The sequence below is a fragment of the Podospora anserina genome, chromosome 1, assembly GCF_000226545.1.
Source record: "Podospora anserina S mat+ genomic DNA chromosome 1, supercontig 4".
NCBI classification, from domain to species: domain Eukaryota; kingdom Fungi; phylum Ascomycota; class Sordariomycetes; order Sordariales; family Podosporaceae; genus Podospora; species Podospora anserina.
Genome location: NW_001914853.1, coordinates 1,414,764 through 1,429,889, shown reverse-complemented (window position 1 = coordinate 1,429,889; position 15,126 = coordinate 1,414,764). Strand labels below are relative to the sequence as shown.

Here is a 15,126-nt window from a genome sequence, read left to right as displayed (position 1 = left end):
CCCTTTTCTTTCACCTTCACCAGACTCGCAAGTGCCATTGATCGCACCGCAGAGCCTCCCTTACTGTTCCCATCTCTACCCGCCCTCAATGCTGCAAGACCACCCCCTTCCCCCTCTCCCAATTATCCATCCCCTCCCTAATATTCATCCAGTACCTCAACCTCACCGCCTCCTCCTTCGCCCGTTCCACATCCTCCACCTTGAAAGCCTCCTCCAACCCCCTCTCCGCCTCCTCAATCCTCTTCTCATTCTCCTCCCTCAGCTCCTCCAGATCCTGCTCCGTGTCCGCCTCCTCAATGATCTCCCTACTCTCCAAAACAGTCATCAACAGCTCCGGGTCAGGCTCCGCATGCGTCCCCGCCTCATCACCCGCCAAGTCGACATCGTACAGCTCATGCAAGAGATACTGCGCGCGCAAGAGAGGGTTGGATAGCGTTTTGTAGGCCGTGTTGATAATGGCAGAGTTGGTCGTCGCGGCGGATTTGGCACTGGCGGACGCGGAGGAGTGGGCAAAGTCTGGGTGGGAGAGGGCTTGGAGCTTGAGGAACTCGTTGCGGAGGGTGCGGAGGGGGATGTGGAAGGGTCCCGAGGGAGGTGGGCCGAGGGGGAGGGTCTGGGGGAAGAGGGCGTAGAATGGGGGGGTTTTCCTCTTCTTGCTCCCGTCTTTTGAGGCTGGTGTTGGTTCTGATGGTGAAGAAGAAGAAGAAGAAGAAGAGGAGGAGGAGGAGGAGGAGGAGGAGGACCACCGCTGTTGTCGGGGCTGGAGGAGTGATATCCTGGGTGTACTCCCTGACATTGATGTTTGGGATCTTTCTCTGGGGGTTACAGACAGGCTGGAAAAGGCTGCTCTCGATCTCAGCGAGTTCTTCGCCTCTCTTTGACACGAGGCGCACATTTGTGATGCCGCGCGCCGCGAGGACGACACAAGCGAGGACCGCATTCTGACGTTTATGCTTTTTTTCTGAGGATTTAAATCGGTAAGTCCAGGGTGCAGGCTCGCAAAGATGAATAGCCTAGTGTTTAAAAGCGCGTAATTGTTGATAGTTATGCTCAAGATGTTAGTGAAATGATGGAAAAAACCCGAGATCCGCTGCGGCTCCCAGCCAAAGAAAAATGACGTCGGCGCCACCACCGATCCCCGCCGGTTCGATAAGCTACCCCTGTCGCTCAAAGCCGGCAGATCCCGACAGAAGGGTAACAACCCTAACCCAGCAACGTTAATGACACCCCAACCATCCTTCACGATCGCCCGATAGGGAATTGCTCTAAGCCGATGTTGAGTTGCCGGAGATATTCTTATTTTGACTACATCGTACAGTCTTTATGTATGTGCTTGTATGTCATCGCTTCATGATTAAAACCTGGCTACCTACTTTTTACCCCAGATAATCTGCCAAAGCATTTCCAACATGATCATCAACTCGTCCAAAAATATGCTCAATATACAACATGGTTCTCTCTCCTCAAGAAGGGACCGCCTGCCTCCACCTCCCCCGCTCCTGATGCCACCACCGTTCCTTGTCCTTCTTATCAACCACCATGCCCGAATACGTATTCCACCGTCCCGTACATCCCTCTCTAGTCCTCTTCTCCCCCTCCTCCCGTTCCCCAACCCCAGCACCCTTCTTCTTCTTGCTTCTCCCATCCCCCTCCCCTCCCCCCAAAACCAACGCTTCCCCCCCATCATCCCTAATCATATCCTCCACCGTCACCAACCCCCCTCCCTCGTCCGTCTGTCCCAACCCCTCATTCGGAGTCAGCACATACCTAACCTTGCTCCCCACCGTCCCGACAAACGCCCCAACTCCATACTTCTCCCTCATGGTGCCCCCCTCATCAAAAACCTGAATAAAAAACCTCGGATACTTCTTCGCCTGGTCGATCCTCGCCTGCGCCGCCATCCTCGCCTGGTGCAAATCGCTATTATCCCGCGCCATCATATCCAGCGCATCCGGCGGCGGGAAGAGCGGGCTGACCGGCGGTGGGGTGTTTCCACTTCTGCTGCCCGACCGGCTCCCGCTTCGAGACCGGTTGCTGCTCCCCCAGAACCCCAGCGCGCTGCCGGACCGCTGCGACGAGGCAGTGGACGAGTTGCGGTGGTGGCCCGAGCCAAAACCCTGCCAGGCTTGGGATGAGCTGGGACGGCGAGAGGAAGTGCTGTTGGCGTGTGCGTGCCCGTAACTGTGGGCTCGTCCGCGGAAGCGGTCACCTGGCAAATCGACCTTTTCTCTCGGCTGGCAGACAGCCTGGAAGATCCCTTCCGGGTCGTTCGGCGCGCAGAGGTAGCGGAGGGCGGGGAAGCCACCTGCGCTGATGGACTTTGCGAGGATGGTATCCGAGGGTGTGGACTGTGTTGGTAGGTATGGAATGTCCCAGTGCAGTCGTTTGAGGGTTCGGCAGGCGAGATACGGAAAGAGCATGATGAACTCGTCTGGTGGTATCGCAGGGGCGATTGTCTGAACAATGTTGAAGGTTTCGAGGCAGTAAAGATACGAGAATAGTCGGGCGATGGCGGGGAGAGATTCGATGTTCATGTGAATAAGGGTGAGCGTGTGGAGGGAATTGCTGTTGCGTCGAGTTGCAAGGGCAGAGAGGCCGTCGGTGGTTACGCCTGTGCAATGAGCCAACGATAGTGTCTTCAGTGGAGGGAGGGCCAGAAGAGAACTGTCATTGAACGCTGAGTGTGGCAGGTGAGAGAGATACAGATTCTGGAGGGCTGGAAGACATCTAACGGTGCGGTCTAGGAGGTTGGGTGGGCTGAGCGTGGCACCGAGATGGCAGTGAACTGCCAGTGTGGTGAGGTGTTTCCAATTCACGTTGAAATCCAAGAATCCCTGGGCTTCCTGCCGTGTGAGATCTACCGGGCCCCAGTGGCTATATGGACCGCCCGGTCGTGACCGCTGCTGTTGTTGTGACGGTGACGGTTCCAAAATCCAGCTCATCTCCTTCAGCTTGGGTCGCGTGGAGAGTGCCTGGAATATCCTCTGGAAAGAGTGGTTGTACGTCGGGTGATATCCAATAAGCCGCTCCAGGCTGGGACATGCCATGATCACCGACGCAATCAAATCATTGTACTCTGTCAACCCAACCCCCTGAGGCAATGCAGGTGGCTTCAGCGACCGAACAATCACCGCAATCTGAGCGTTTGACCTCAGAGTCCGCCTCAGCAAGATCAATCTCGACCCGTACGTCGTCTTTGTCCGCTTCTTGATGGCCGGGCCCTCATGTCCCACAATGTGAATGTGCCCATACAAGGCCTCCCGAGCATACTTGAGACACTTGCGAGCGCTGAGGGCAACCGAGCAGCAATCGCGCATCCAGCAAGTAGCACAACTATTCCGGCCCTGGCCAAGATGCAGCTTGCGCAACTCTTCCAGCATCAGCTCCAACACTTCGCCCGGCAATGCCGCAAATAGCTCTCCCTGTGCCTTTTTTCGATACTGCTTGATTGGTGCTGGTTTTTGCCACGGGTAGGACTGTGCGCATGGCCCCACAGCGTTTCCAGCTCCCATGATGAGCGGCGTGTTTGACGGTGTCTGCCATCTTGGCTGAGCTGCTGGTGACTGTGGACCTCCGATCGGATAAGAATCGACGCTCGTATGACTGCTGCTCATCGACATGGTACGTATCCGTCCATCAAAACTCTCACCGTCAAAAACAGCACTGCTGGCTACCGTGCTGCTGGCCTCGCTGTTGTCGGACAGGCGTCTTGGTCGATCATACCACCCCGATCGTTCCGCCGTACCATTCAAAGCTGAGCTGGTGTTGCCACCAAGCTGGACTGTCGGTTTGTGGGTCGTGGGTACGCCATCCGTGGGCGAGCCGCTAATACAGGCCCCGCCCTCGGGCTTCCCGTATCCATTGGTAATTTCTTGTATCCTTGCACTTGCTCTCTGCGTCCTCAGAACGAACTCCTGGTCGTTTGGCGGATACATCGCCAAGGGAATCCCTCCTGCCCACGGTCGACTTGGCGATATCGGGGCGGCTGTCGTCATCGGACGAATATCAGACTGCTTGGGCTGAGAAACAGGTGGTAAAGGCGTGTTTACCACTGTTGGCTTGACGCGCGGAGCAGGTGGTTTCAGTCGAATATCATCATCCTCTGGCTTGTCCTCCTTGTCTCTTCTGTCCCTCTTATCCGACTTATCCGCCTGCGTGAGAATGTCCGGGGAGCTGTGAAAAGACCGGTGGGAGGGCCGCTGGGAGGAGACGGGCGTAATCGAAACGATTCGCTGATTGTAGGGTCTGTTGTAAAAGGAAGGCGGAGGTCTACAGGAGTTAATAATCGGCACAACAATGATCTCTTATAATATTCAACGAAAGTACAAGCGAAGAAAGGGGAAATCAGCCAAGAAGGTCATAGGCAAGGCTGGTGGTGGGCCAAGTCGCGCGTTTAAAATGAACACTTGGGAAGGATAACCATGCAGATCTCGGACAAATAAGGATATGACAGGCGTTGGGAACGGTCAAACAAAGAAACAAGAGAAGCGTGGGATCAACAGATCCAACACCTGTCTGGCTGTCTGTGGGTACAAAGAGGAGAAGCGCGGCTTTGATGGCCCAGCGGTTCCTGCATGTGCTTCCAAATCCATCCCACCATCACCACCACATCCAAGGCTCCAAGAACCAAGAACCAAGAACCAAGAACCAAGAGCGCTGCATTCCGAATCAAGAAGTCAGGAAAGACGGTCAGCTTCAGCGCTTGCTGAGGACCCTGCCAAGCGCTAACCGCTTTGAACTTTTGGGGTGGGATTGTGTCTGGGCACTCAGAGGCTCGACATGGCGCCACTAGCCAGATGGTGGAAATTGCGCGCGGAAGCGTTCACACGCTGCGTTGCTGCGGCATCAGTGCTCGAATAGCTGGATAGCAGATGAAAAGGGGGTGTGTCACCAAGCCAGCCTTGACAGCAAACCGAGCAAAAAAGCCAATAGAACATGCAAGGCTCAATGGGCTTGTGAAACATGCAAAGAGCAACAAAAGAATGTAAAAATACTTTGAAGTAGGCTGCCGACCTGCCGGGCTTGGGGTTTCGCCCAAACCTGGAAGTCCAGCGTGGGGCACTAGCCCCCAGGCCCAGCGACAGGGGGACTTCCGAGTGCCGAGAGGAATGATGACACCATGCCCAACGGAGGTTTTCCCTATTGTTCTTCCATAAAACGATTGCATGTTCCACAACGTCCACCAGACGCCACATCGCCGAGTGATATCGATTGCAACTTTGCGTAGGGGGGAAATAATGACCAGCTGATACGAAATGGAAGCTGATGGGCTGAAAGCGACAGAAAACAACAGCAGGAAGAAAACCGCACTCACCGAGAAGTTCCTGACCTGCGGTTGTTATTCTTAGCAGCTGCAGCGCCCGCGCTGGTACCCGCTGCCATCTCAGGACGTGCACTCCCATTCCCGGTCTTGGTCTCGGGCGTCGAAAACCCATATGAATTCGTCAGCGTCTTCGAAAGCTCGGCCAGCTCTTGTCGTTTCGCCATGGTCGTCGTGACTATGGTCTTTTCGGCAGTATTGCTTCGGGACAGCGAAAAGGAGCTCCGGGAAAGGGAAAAAGAGCTCCTGCGGCTACCTGTCCCGGCACTGGGTTTCTTTTCGACATCCTGAACGATAACCGGAGCCTCGCTTTCACTATTGCGTCTCTTCTTGAACGGCGACCAAGACTTTATCGAAGATATCGACGATGACCGCGGTCGTGATTTTGGTGTATCATTGCCGTTCATATTGGCAACGATTATGAGATTGGAACTCAAACGAGTGTCGTGGGCGTATCATGGGTTTGCCCTGTTGTTGAAATTGTCGGTCTCGATAATGTTGGTCAGTACCTTATTGTCTCCCTACTCGCACTCTTGATCGGACCGTTGGATATGCACACGGACTAAACGCCACAACACAGAGTTGCCGGTCCGGGCCCAACAAAGAGAGAGAGAGAACCCGATCCTATTCAGCCGCAGTTTCGTGTTTTCGTATATCGCGCCCCAGGCTGGCGTCAAAGATCGAAGCACGCGCGCGCAAAGAAGAGAGGTCGACGGCCGAGGAATATTATGTCCCGAGTTGAAGATGTTTCCTGCTTCTTCCACAAAACCCACCACCCCGCTTCTTTCCCGCCCCTCCTTTTTCGTGTTGTCTCCAAACTTTCTTCCCACCTTACCCGCCTCTTCAACAATGTCGGTCAGTCACCGGAGCCGTTCATGCATCCAACAGGTGGGTTAGAATAATGATGATGAATCAGAGACGGTTTTTGTGCCTGGTTTGCGCAATGGCTCGGTCGCGTGGATGTCAGTCAGTCAGTCAGTCAGTCAGGTAGGCAGGCAGGCGAGTCAAGTCCAGCTTCTTGTGTCGCCGGGTCGTCGAATGTGAATGGATAAGGTACCGAGTTTCTGTTGTCATGCGCGGCTTTTGCACCACCACCATGGAAGCGTCGGCAGTTTTCTCTTTTCCCGTTGTGCGATCTCGATTAAAATATCCGGGTCGTTGGAGGGACAAGGGAGGACACAAACCCTTTGGAACCACAAAAGGAGCGTGAGAAGAAAGGTAGTGGGAATACGGTTTCATAAAAACCAAATACCGACCTTGCCTGAGATGCTTGTCCTCGCTTGTGTCCTTGCTTGCTGGCTCGGCTCGGGAAGGAGGTGTTGATTGCTTGGTTCCCACGCACACCACGCGATGCGAAACAATCTGTCCACAGTCCACATGCATCTCATTCTTGCTGCGTTACTGGACCGGCGGGGTCATCATGAGCCTTATGCTCCTGCCCCGATCTTGGATAATGGGGTATGCCCGGTATTAGGGGGGGGGGCGTGTGGTTGGTAGGCACTACCCACACTTGCAGCACCCCGACCCTGGGGCGGCTGAATTCAACTTGGCTGCTTCTTTGCCCCTTGTGTCGCCGCAATGCTGCTGTCAGTGGATGTGGTGGTGAGATGACAATACGGCCCTGTGTTGTCTGTTGTGTCTAGCGCCGCGATGCAAGCAAGTGCTACTGCACGGTGAGATGGGATGGTTGCGATGCGCTGTACGGGGGATCTCCACTCGAACTCGCCAGATCGAGCTTGGTGTCCGGGAACTCGCCAGGGGGTTTTTAAGGTTGTTTGTTGACTTGTTTCGAATAGCATAGCTATTTCTAGCCCTTCTTCAGATTCCTGAAGAAACTTTACCTGAAGAAACGGCATCCGTGCCAGTTGCAGAGCCTTCCCAAACGTGGCTCTCACCATCAAACCAATCCACCCACCAAAGGAGGGGCTGGTTAATGGGGCTTGATGGTGGGGTCCACCACGAAAACGTGGATGCACAAGAATCAGGTTTGGGACCTTTTCGACGGGCCCAAAAAAAACCAAATTTACAAATGGTAACGGGAAATTCTGTTTGCGCGCAACAAACAAGAGGTTGGGGGAAGACTCGAGACTCGGCAGGCGCCCACACACACTTCGTATTCACTACACTAATGCATGTGTCGATCTAGGGGGCCAATTCTGCGATCTTTAACCAACTTGGCGACAAAGCGACAGCGGTGACGGGATGGATGTGGCATCTTGGTTGTGGCTGAAAGGCTGAACCTAAACATGGGCAATCTGAAGGTGCTCACGAGCAAATGGCGTAAACGCCTATCTCTCAGCAACTGGCAACTCTGATGGCTACTGTGAATCGCCACCGGCCTGGCCCGCAGGGAAGATACATATCTTTCCCGCGCACATGCAACTGGATAGAAACACAACCATCATCATCAACTGCAACCCCAGAAGCGGTGACGGGACCTGACGGTGACGGGACCTGACGGTGACGGGACCTGACGGTGTCAGGGACGGGAATGAATGCACACCTGAGATGGTACTCTGCACCTCCATCTCGTGGGGCTTTGTGTATATCTCGAGCGTCATAACATTTGCGTAGCGAAAAACCTGGGGTTGTGTTCCATTGGTTCTGTAGTCTTACAAGTCTTTGGTCCACCTGACAAATCTCAAAAGGGAAGCTCCCTCGCCCCAGTGGAACGATGCCCGAGGGGTTACACGAGAAGTAAGCTTCTTCTGAATACCGAAGTCATAGGTTTGGTGTCATGCCGCGGTGACTCCCAATCCAAGACCGCATGATGCCTCTCCAAGTTGGGGGTGTGCTCCACGAACTAGGCTGAAAAACGTTCGGCCCTACCCATACCAAGATGTCCCTTTAATCCCATCAACATAGCTGAACTGATGATTCTCTGACCTCGCTCTTTGTTGGCGCATACTGCTTAGCCACCACGGTGCATGATGCCTCAGAGGCACTGCTGATTATGTGTTGATTGGACGGCCAGCCGCTGTACTGGCCCATGTGTGGCTTTTTAGCTTAGCTACTAGGCCTGAGCTTTATTGAAAAGAACCTGGAAAGCCTTTTTCGGCTCTTTGACAGACCCAGGTTCGTCTAGACGAAGTGAGTCCTGTGGCTCACAGAGATGGCAGCAACGCGAAAACATGAAGCAGGCAGCTGAGAGATCAAGTCTTTTCACCACCGTCCAGCCCGACAAATGCCACCCGAACTTTCTTCTTCGGCCGCTCAACGCCATTGGAAGTCTCAAAAACCGTCGCCGGCTGGACCGGCATCATCTTTCTCTTCAGACCCCCATTGACCCCGTTATAGATCGGGGCATCCATCTTCTCCGGCACCACAGCATCATCTGCCTTGACAATGTCTTCATCAGGGTGGTTCAGTTCCCTCCCGGAACCTCTCCCGAACAAGAACTGCGGCTCTTGCAGCCTCGCCATTTGATCCGGTCCTCCAATCGGCTGGCCATCACCTCCCGGCAATGGAAGGATCTTGGCATTCAGGATCCATTCATAAATGGGCTTGTCGTCTAGAATAGACTTGCACTTTCTTTGCTCTGCTTGTGTCATCTCTTTGCGGCGTCGAACAATAACTTCCTCCACACTGTCTTTGAGAACCAACGTTTCGACTGTGACGGGTTTCTGCTGGCTGATACGTCGTGCTCGACCAATGGCTTGGGCCTCGACTTGCGGGTTAAGAACCGGATTGATGAAGTAGATTCTGGAAGCGGACTTCATGTCCAGACCGAAAGCTGCTTGGGTGATGTCCATGAGCAAGACTCTGAACTTGGAGCTTTGGTTAAATGTTGCAACATAGTCTGCGCGTCGTTGTGGACTCAAACCTCTCGCGTAAATGAGGTGTTGGACTTGAAGCTGTGGTGGGTATTTGGGTCAGTAGAACGCCTTTTAGTTTGACGAGTGTTGGCAGACCTACAATTTCCAGAACGCCTGCGAGATAGTAAGCCACATTGTCATTCTCGTAGAAAATGATGATTTGTTCATGCTCTTGGTACTTGATCACCTGGTCGATGAGGTATGACAGTTTTGCGGAGGCGGTTGAGATGAGCCGAGTCTTCGCAAGCGGTGCAGCAATTTCTGTCCCCTTGACCTCTGCTGTTGGAAGTGAAGGCGCTTGCTGCATCTGGACCTTTCTCCCCAATATTGTAGCGCGCCGTTTGACGGGGCTACTGCTATCTTGGCCAAGTTCCGTATTGCCGGCAAGTACTTTGTTCGGTGTCGAAGTGGCTGGGATCTGAGCTTCGATCAACTTTGTCCTTCCTTCCTGGCCACGCAGTGCCAGACGTCCATTCGCAAACATCATCTGGAGAGCTGTCGGTGCATCCAACAATGGCTCAAGAAACCTTTGTAGCTCTAGTATTATTCCAGAAGCCGTACAGACTGGATCACCCTCCTCGTCATCGAGGGACCACTCCCGACCTGCAGCAAACGGAAAGTCCTGAACATAAATGGGGAGGTCCCGAAACCGATTTGCGCATTTCTTGATGGTGTTTCCGAGTGCCAATCTACCAAAGCTGATAGCCTCACCAAGCAAAGCACGATCCTCGGCACTGACCTGTACTTTGCCTTCCTTCAAAAACTCCTCTGCGGTCTCTATCGACTTGCTGATTTGCGCCGGCGAGAAGAATGAGCCGCCAAAGAAACTTGCCTGTCTCAAGTTGCCAACAAGCTCCAATAGAGCCTTTCGCTGTCGGGGGTGAAAGAAGTAATCCTGATCAGTTCTCTCTGACTGCACGGCGTTGAAGATGATCATCATGGAGAACAGGTTGAGTGTCAGCCTGTCCTGATAAGAGCCCTCCAAAAATACAACCTTCTTGTCAACCACCGGAAGGATATTCCCGAGCTCATATAACGGATGCCGGATTATCAACGAATCAAGCGTAGTCTTGAGGCAGTTGTTCACTGTGGCAATCAAGCCCGGCCAGCGCGCAGTAACATAATGAGCCCATTGAGCAGGTGTATCGCCGGTCTCGGACGACTGGTTCGCCCAAGGTCGCATCTTCAAGTAAAACGTCGCCAATGAACCAATCCGCTCCAGGTCGATCTTCTCGAGAGATTGATCCCGGCTCCCGTTGGCTGTGTCAGAAGAAGCATCAAGACCATACAGTCCCTTGGAAGGCGTGCCCGTAGCAATCCATTTTGCTGTAATTTGCAGCTCGTCGATGATGAGCTGCATGTTTCGCTTGTTGAAGTTTGTCGCGCCACCCAATGTGTGACCTTCATCAACTATACAGCGCTTGAAATGCAACTGTTTTAAAATACTGAGCGCAGAAGCCGCTTTTTCCGTCTTCCGCAAGTTCTCAAACTGCGTGGTGGACAGCAGCAGAATGTCGCTGTCCAGTACCTCTTCAAGAGAGGGCAAAGGCTGGTTCTCGCTAGAAGACCACACAATGACCCTAAGTCCCACGGTGTGTTTGGCTATTTCTTGCCTCCATTGTTGTAATAGATTGAGAGGAACAAGAACAAGCGACACACTGCTGTGGAAGATTTTCCGCATGGAGGTATCGGTCGAACCCCTTTGGCGTGCTGACCGAGGTCCACCCTGGGGAGGGAGTTGGTAGAATCCTGGGTTCCGTCTAACAGCAGCAGAACAGGTTGCAAATTGAAGCCCGCTTGATGAGTCACTCCCAAGGAGGTGTTTCCAGGGAATAGAATGTTTTGTGATGCAAGCTGCAGCCATATCCATCATGCTGCCCACTGTTGGTCGAACCGGCGACGCCTCTGAGTGAAAGATTTCTGGCGTTCGGGTCGGGATATGTTTGGTAGCAAGAATGAGAGACAGACATATCAGTGTTTTCCCAGAGCCCATCTCTTCAGCAAGGATTCCTCCAAGTGGGCGGTCATAGTACCGTGGCCCACGATAGGCGGAGCCAGTCACTGCATCGTAGTACCAAGACTTTCCAAACTGATCGACAACTTTAACCAGTCGTGGGTCCAATACTGGTTGTGATCGTGTCTCCCGCTGAAGCATTAGGGCAGCAGATCGTCGTTGATATGGATAGAGGGTAGTCCTCAGGCCGGGAACATCGCTGTCGAGGAGGGAGCACATAGCGTCGTACACATCGGCATCTTCGACTTGTTCAGGCCTTGGATCTGGGGGTGGAATCCTACTGAAGATCCCGAGAAGGGACTGTTCCTGGTTCGGTGGGTACGGTTCTGCATTTGACGCTGCGGTCTCAAACATGGGAGGATGGGTGGTGGTTGGAACAAAGAAACAAGTAGGCCGTCCATGCCAGGTTGCCGTCGAATAGTCCAACTGACTTAGCAAACTTTGTCGATCTTTCTTCAAGATGGAGCTAGCCCTTGGGATGGTCACGTTGTCCACGTCGTCAGGTAGCACGTAAACTCGAACAACACCGCAGCCGTGGTTGTAGGTCAGGTGAATCCAGCCATGGCGAAGCAGACGCCGGCAGTCTATTGTCACTTTCGACAGTCCTATTATTGAAGTGATCAATGTGTCTCGTGACAGCGATTCGAGATAGCTATGATCCTCAGGGTTATCGTCGGTTGGAGTTGAGCGGAAGTGAAGCCATTCATCCTGGACCTGGAGTTCCTTCGGACACACCGGACGCATTCTTTCTTGAAGGACAATGCATCCTGCTGGAATAAACTTATCCAGAAACGCGGCACTCATCGTTTCCAGAGAGTAGATAGAAGAAGAGGTTGGTCGTCTTCACTCACTCAACAACATGCCAGAAATGTCGATATTGAAGTCGCGGTTGGTTGGTTGCCTGACGGTTTGGACTGCAGGGCTGGGATTGGTCCGTTTGATGAGGCTGAAGCTCAGAACCACTGGTGGATCCTGTGGCTGGCTGACAGCTTGGCATTGCGGGGTGTGGGGCTCAGGAACCCGGTGCCAAGCCAGGGTCGCGTTCTGCGGAACGACCTGTAGCCGCTGACAGGCAACCTCCCATCTCCAATTCTTCGTCAGACAGTTGTTCGAGATGTGCCTCTCTCGTGCGCGTCCTCTGGAACAGACCATACACAATACTCATATCATGGTATGCGATTGTCTTTTCTAGCTAACTTCATATCGTCAATGCTTCCAAGCCACCATCAAACCTCACGTGTTCAGTTCACAGCTGGAAAGTTCAGGTGAACCACTGCCTACCATCCTGCGGTATTCCTTCCCAGAGCTGCTACGCCTGGCCTGATGTTTAACACACTTCACTCATGGATTTTCTTGAGCTGAGGAGGCGTCATCAGATCGGATCTTTTTAATTCCCGTGAACCCACAGCAATGTCCCAACTTCACGCGTCTGTCCTCCCCGAGGATCCTTCACCTTTCTTTTTTGGCACCAACCACATAATTTCCTTGATGAGTTATGGTGGCGCCAAAAGTTATCTTCGAGATGGTCATGGTAACGTTCTCCAACAGAGCTCTGAGCGGTTAAAGCGTGTCTTCATTGCTAACTGTCTGTCGTCCGACGATTAGACTACAAATTCCTGTATATAAAGCTGAGTGGCTTTCATATGTGGACACATAAGATCGCATAACTTGTTGTGTAAGCGGCACACCGTCTTGGGATTCATCTGCATGATGAAAAGTGCCACTAAGCCACACGTATGGAAGGACCCGGTTGCGGGGAATCTGGTGGGAGCAATCTAGCTGGACGGCGTGTCATCCGCATCGTTTTCCACGGGCACAGTGTGCTGGGCGTTCGGTGGCTTCCTTCCGCAGACATGCAAAACAAGCACCCCCCTGCATCCCAAAACAACACCTACGCAAGCAAAACTCACTCCCGTCTTTTCAATCGGGGAGAAGATGCGGTTTTGCTCTCCGTTTATCTCAGCGCCCCGGCTACCTTGTCACCTACAACATCACCTCCAGTGAGGACTCTACAAGTGGTGTACACAATGACATCTGATTGTTGTGGTCGGCAGTGGTACCGATGCCTTGCTGGGAATCGCTTGTCTGTCTTGACGCATTCCCCGGCGGCAACATCACCACATCAACACCACATCAACACCATATCAACACCACTCTGGTCAAGAATGACTTGCGCCACTGCTCTACCGACACAGACAATACTGTGGTTCAGGAACTGAAATCTGAAGACATGGGGTGGATTGTTGGCGCTTGTTCATCCGGTTCTATGCCAAGATCAACCCGAGGGCCCGGACCGACGACAGAAGGTCTGTGTGGCTATCCCGATTTGGACAGGAGTACTTGCTTGGTTCACTGATCGACCTCCCTCACTGCCGTTTCTCACACAGGTGAGGGTCAGTGCCCTCAAACGAGATTTATGCATAGTGCACTCCCCGCTGGAAACAGAATGCAAATGCTTCATCAGATACGTCCTGGGCGCCTGAAACTGAACATTTTTGCGGCAGTCAGACACAAGGGAGTCTACAGGGGTGTGTCCATCAAAGGTCAGGTCAGCTCGACAGTTTTCTCTCCGCGCTCTTGGGCCCCAATCCTATCTACGACGTCAAGGGTACCACAGATCCTTTGGGTATGGTTCTGAGAACCAAATTGGCTCCAGTCGTCGAACACTCTCTTGCCGCCAGCCAGGCGTCTAGTCAGTACTACGAGCGGGGCGATACATCTGATCTCAACCCGATCACCCCTATGTCCCGTGTCCCAGAATACACACCCATCGGGAGAGCAAGCGGCACCTCGCTAATCTGCCACGAGTTCACCACACCCACAAGGGCTGTCTTGGAGCTCGAGCCTGGTTTCCAGTTCATTGAGCCCTTGTACAGTCCCATATCCCAGCTTTTGATCCTCGGCTTTGTCACCAACTGTTGAATGGCGGATCAACCAAGGACGTCTCCCCCAGTCGTGGACATCGGTCCCTGCTTACCTCCTGTCTCAACGTGGTAGGCTCTGCTTGCCAGCCATGCGAGAGATATCTCGTGCCAGCATCGTGTTGGCCTGTCATGTTCTGGCATGTCCGCTGTATCGATTCCAAGTTTAACGCATTGACTGCTCTCTATCAAAGTGGCTGCGATTGCTCGTCATGGTGTGGGAAGACCACAGCCACTAGACGCAGCAAGTGGGCAAGATAACTCTGGGGGGAACCTCAAGTCACGGCGATGTGCAGTGATGCCAAGGGCGCAATACTCTCGCCCAAATTCCTTACATGCAGCCACCCGTGAAGAGATCGTTGTGGAAGGGGTGCTGGCACACAATGCATCACTATCAACCACAGTGCTAGGCGGAGGGCTGGCTGTTGTGCCGAGACAGTTGACAGCTGGTCAGAAGAGCTACACCAACTCAGGTCACTCCCATCTTGCCCTTGACTTCGTTTCAAGATACATCTTTCCTCACGCGAAAATCCCGCTTGTTTCCTCGAAAGATCGACAGAATTGCGCCATTACATGTACCGAAAGAGAGGGACGAAAACGGATACCGCTCTCTGCTTGCCTCAAATCAGTTGGCTCCGATACAAGGAACGTTTCTGTTAGTCATTAAATCAGCCACTCACTCAACATGTTTGTGGGAGGAGGTGAGCAGGTTGCTCTGCTCTTTAACGAGTTACCACGCTTGCTTGGTGGAACCAAATCATGCTTAATATTACAGGTCAGCTCGGCAGAGTTAAGTGGCCTCTATGGCAGCTGGTCTCGTTATGATGAGGGGAACAAGAACTCAAGAATGAGTCCGTTGTGAGGGGAACGTGGGTACTGGGCAGCAGGCTATATCGGAGCGCTGCTATACTCCCTTCTGGTCGCCTCTTCAGGCCTCCATAGAGTCGATATCGCTGCTGCCGCCGCCCTCCGAGAACAAGATAGTGTTGCCAACGCATCATGGTATCACCAGTCATGGGTCCCCCCATCTCTTCTCTACTCTTTCACCCCCCCCCC

At 53.2% G+C, this 15,126-nt stretch overlaps 3 protein-coding genes across 3 annotated transcripts; all 3 read right to left on the bottom strand.

Moving 5' to 3' along the window:
• Positions 1–85: 85 nt before the first annotated feature.
• On the bottom strand, positions 86–940 carry PODANS_1_18140 (uncharacterized protein; the record flags this gene model as incomplete). The annotated part of the gene is made up of 1 exon (XM_001907237.1): positions 86–940. One exon carries the CDS (start codon positions 938–940, stop codon positions 86–88), a length of 855 nt encoding a protein of 284 aa, XP_001907272.1.
• A 523-nt stretch (positions 941–1,463) lies between these two features.
• On the bottom strand, positions 1,464–3,995 carry PODANS_1_18130 (uncharacterized protein; the record flags this gene model as incomplete). Its single annotated transcript, XM_001907236.1, has 1 exon — positions 1,464–3,995. The coding sequence occupies one exon, from the start codon at positions 3,993–3,995 to the stop codon at positions 1,464–1,466; it is 2,532 nt and encodes an 843-aa protein (XP_001907271.1).
• A 4,477-nt stretch (positions 3,996–8,472) lies between these two features.
• Positions 8,473–11,953, bottom strand: PODANS_1_18120 (uncharacterized protein; the record flags this gene model as incomplete). Its single annotated transcript, XM_001907235.1, has 2 exons — positions 8,473–9,174; positions 9,236–11,953. The coding sequence occupies 2 exons, from the start codon at positions 11,951–11,953 to the stop codon at positions 8,473–8,475; spliced, it is 3,420 nt and encodes a 1,139-aa protein (XP_001907270.1).
• Positions 11,954–15,126: the final 3,173 nt, after the last annotated feature.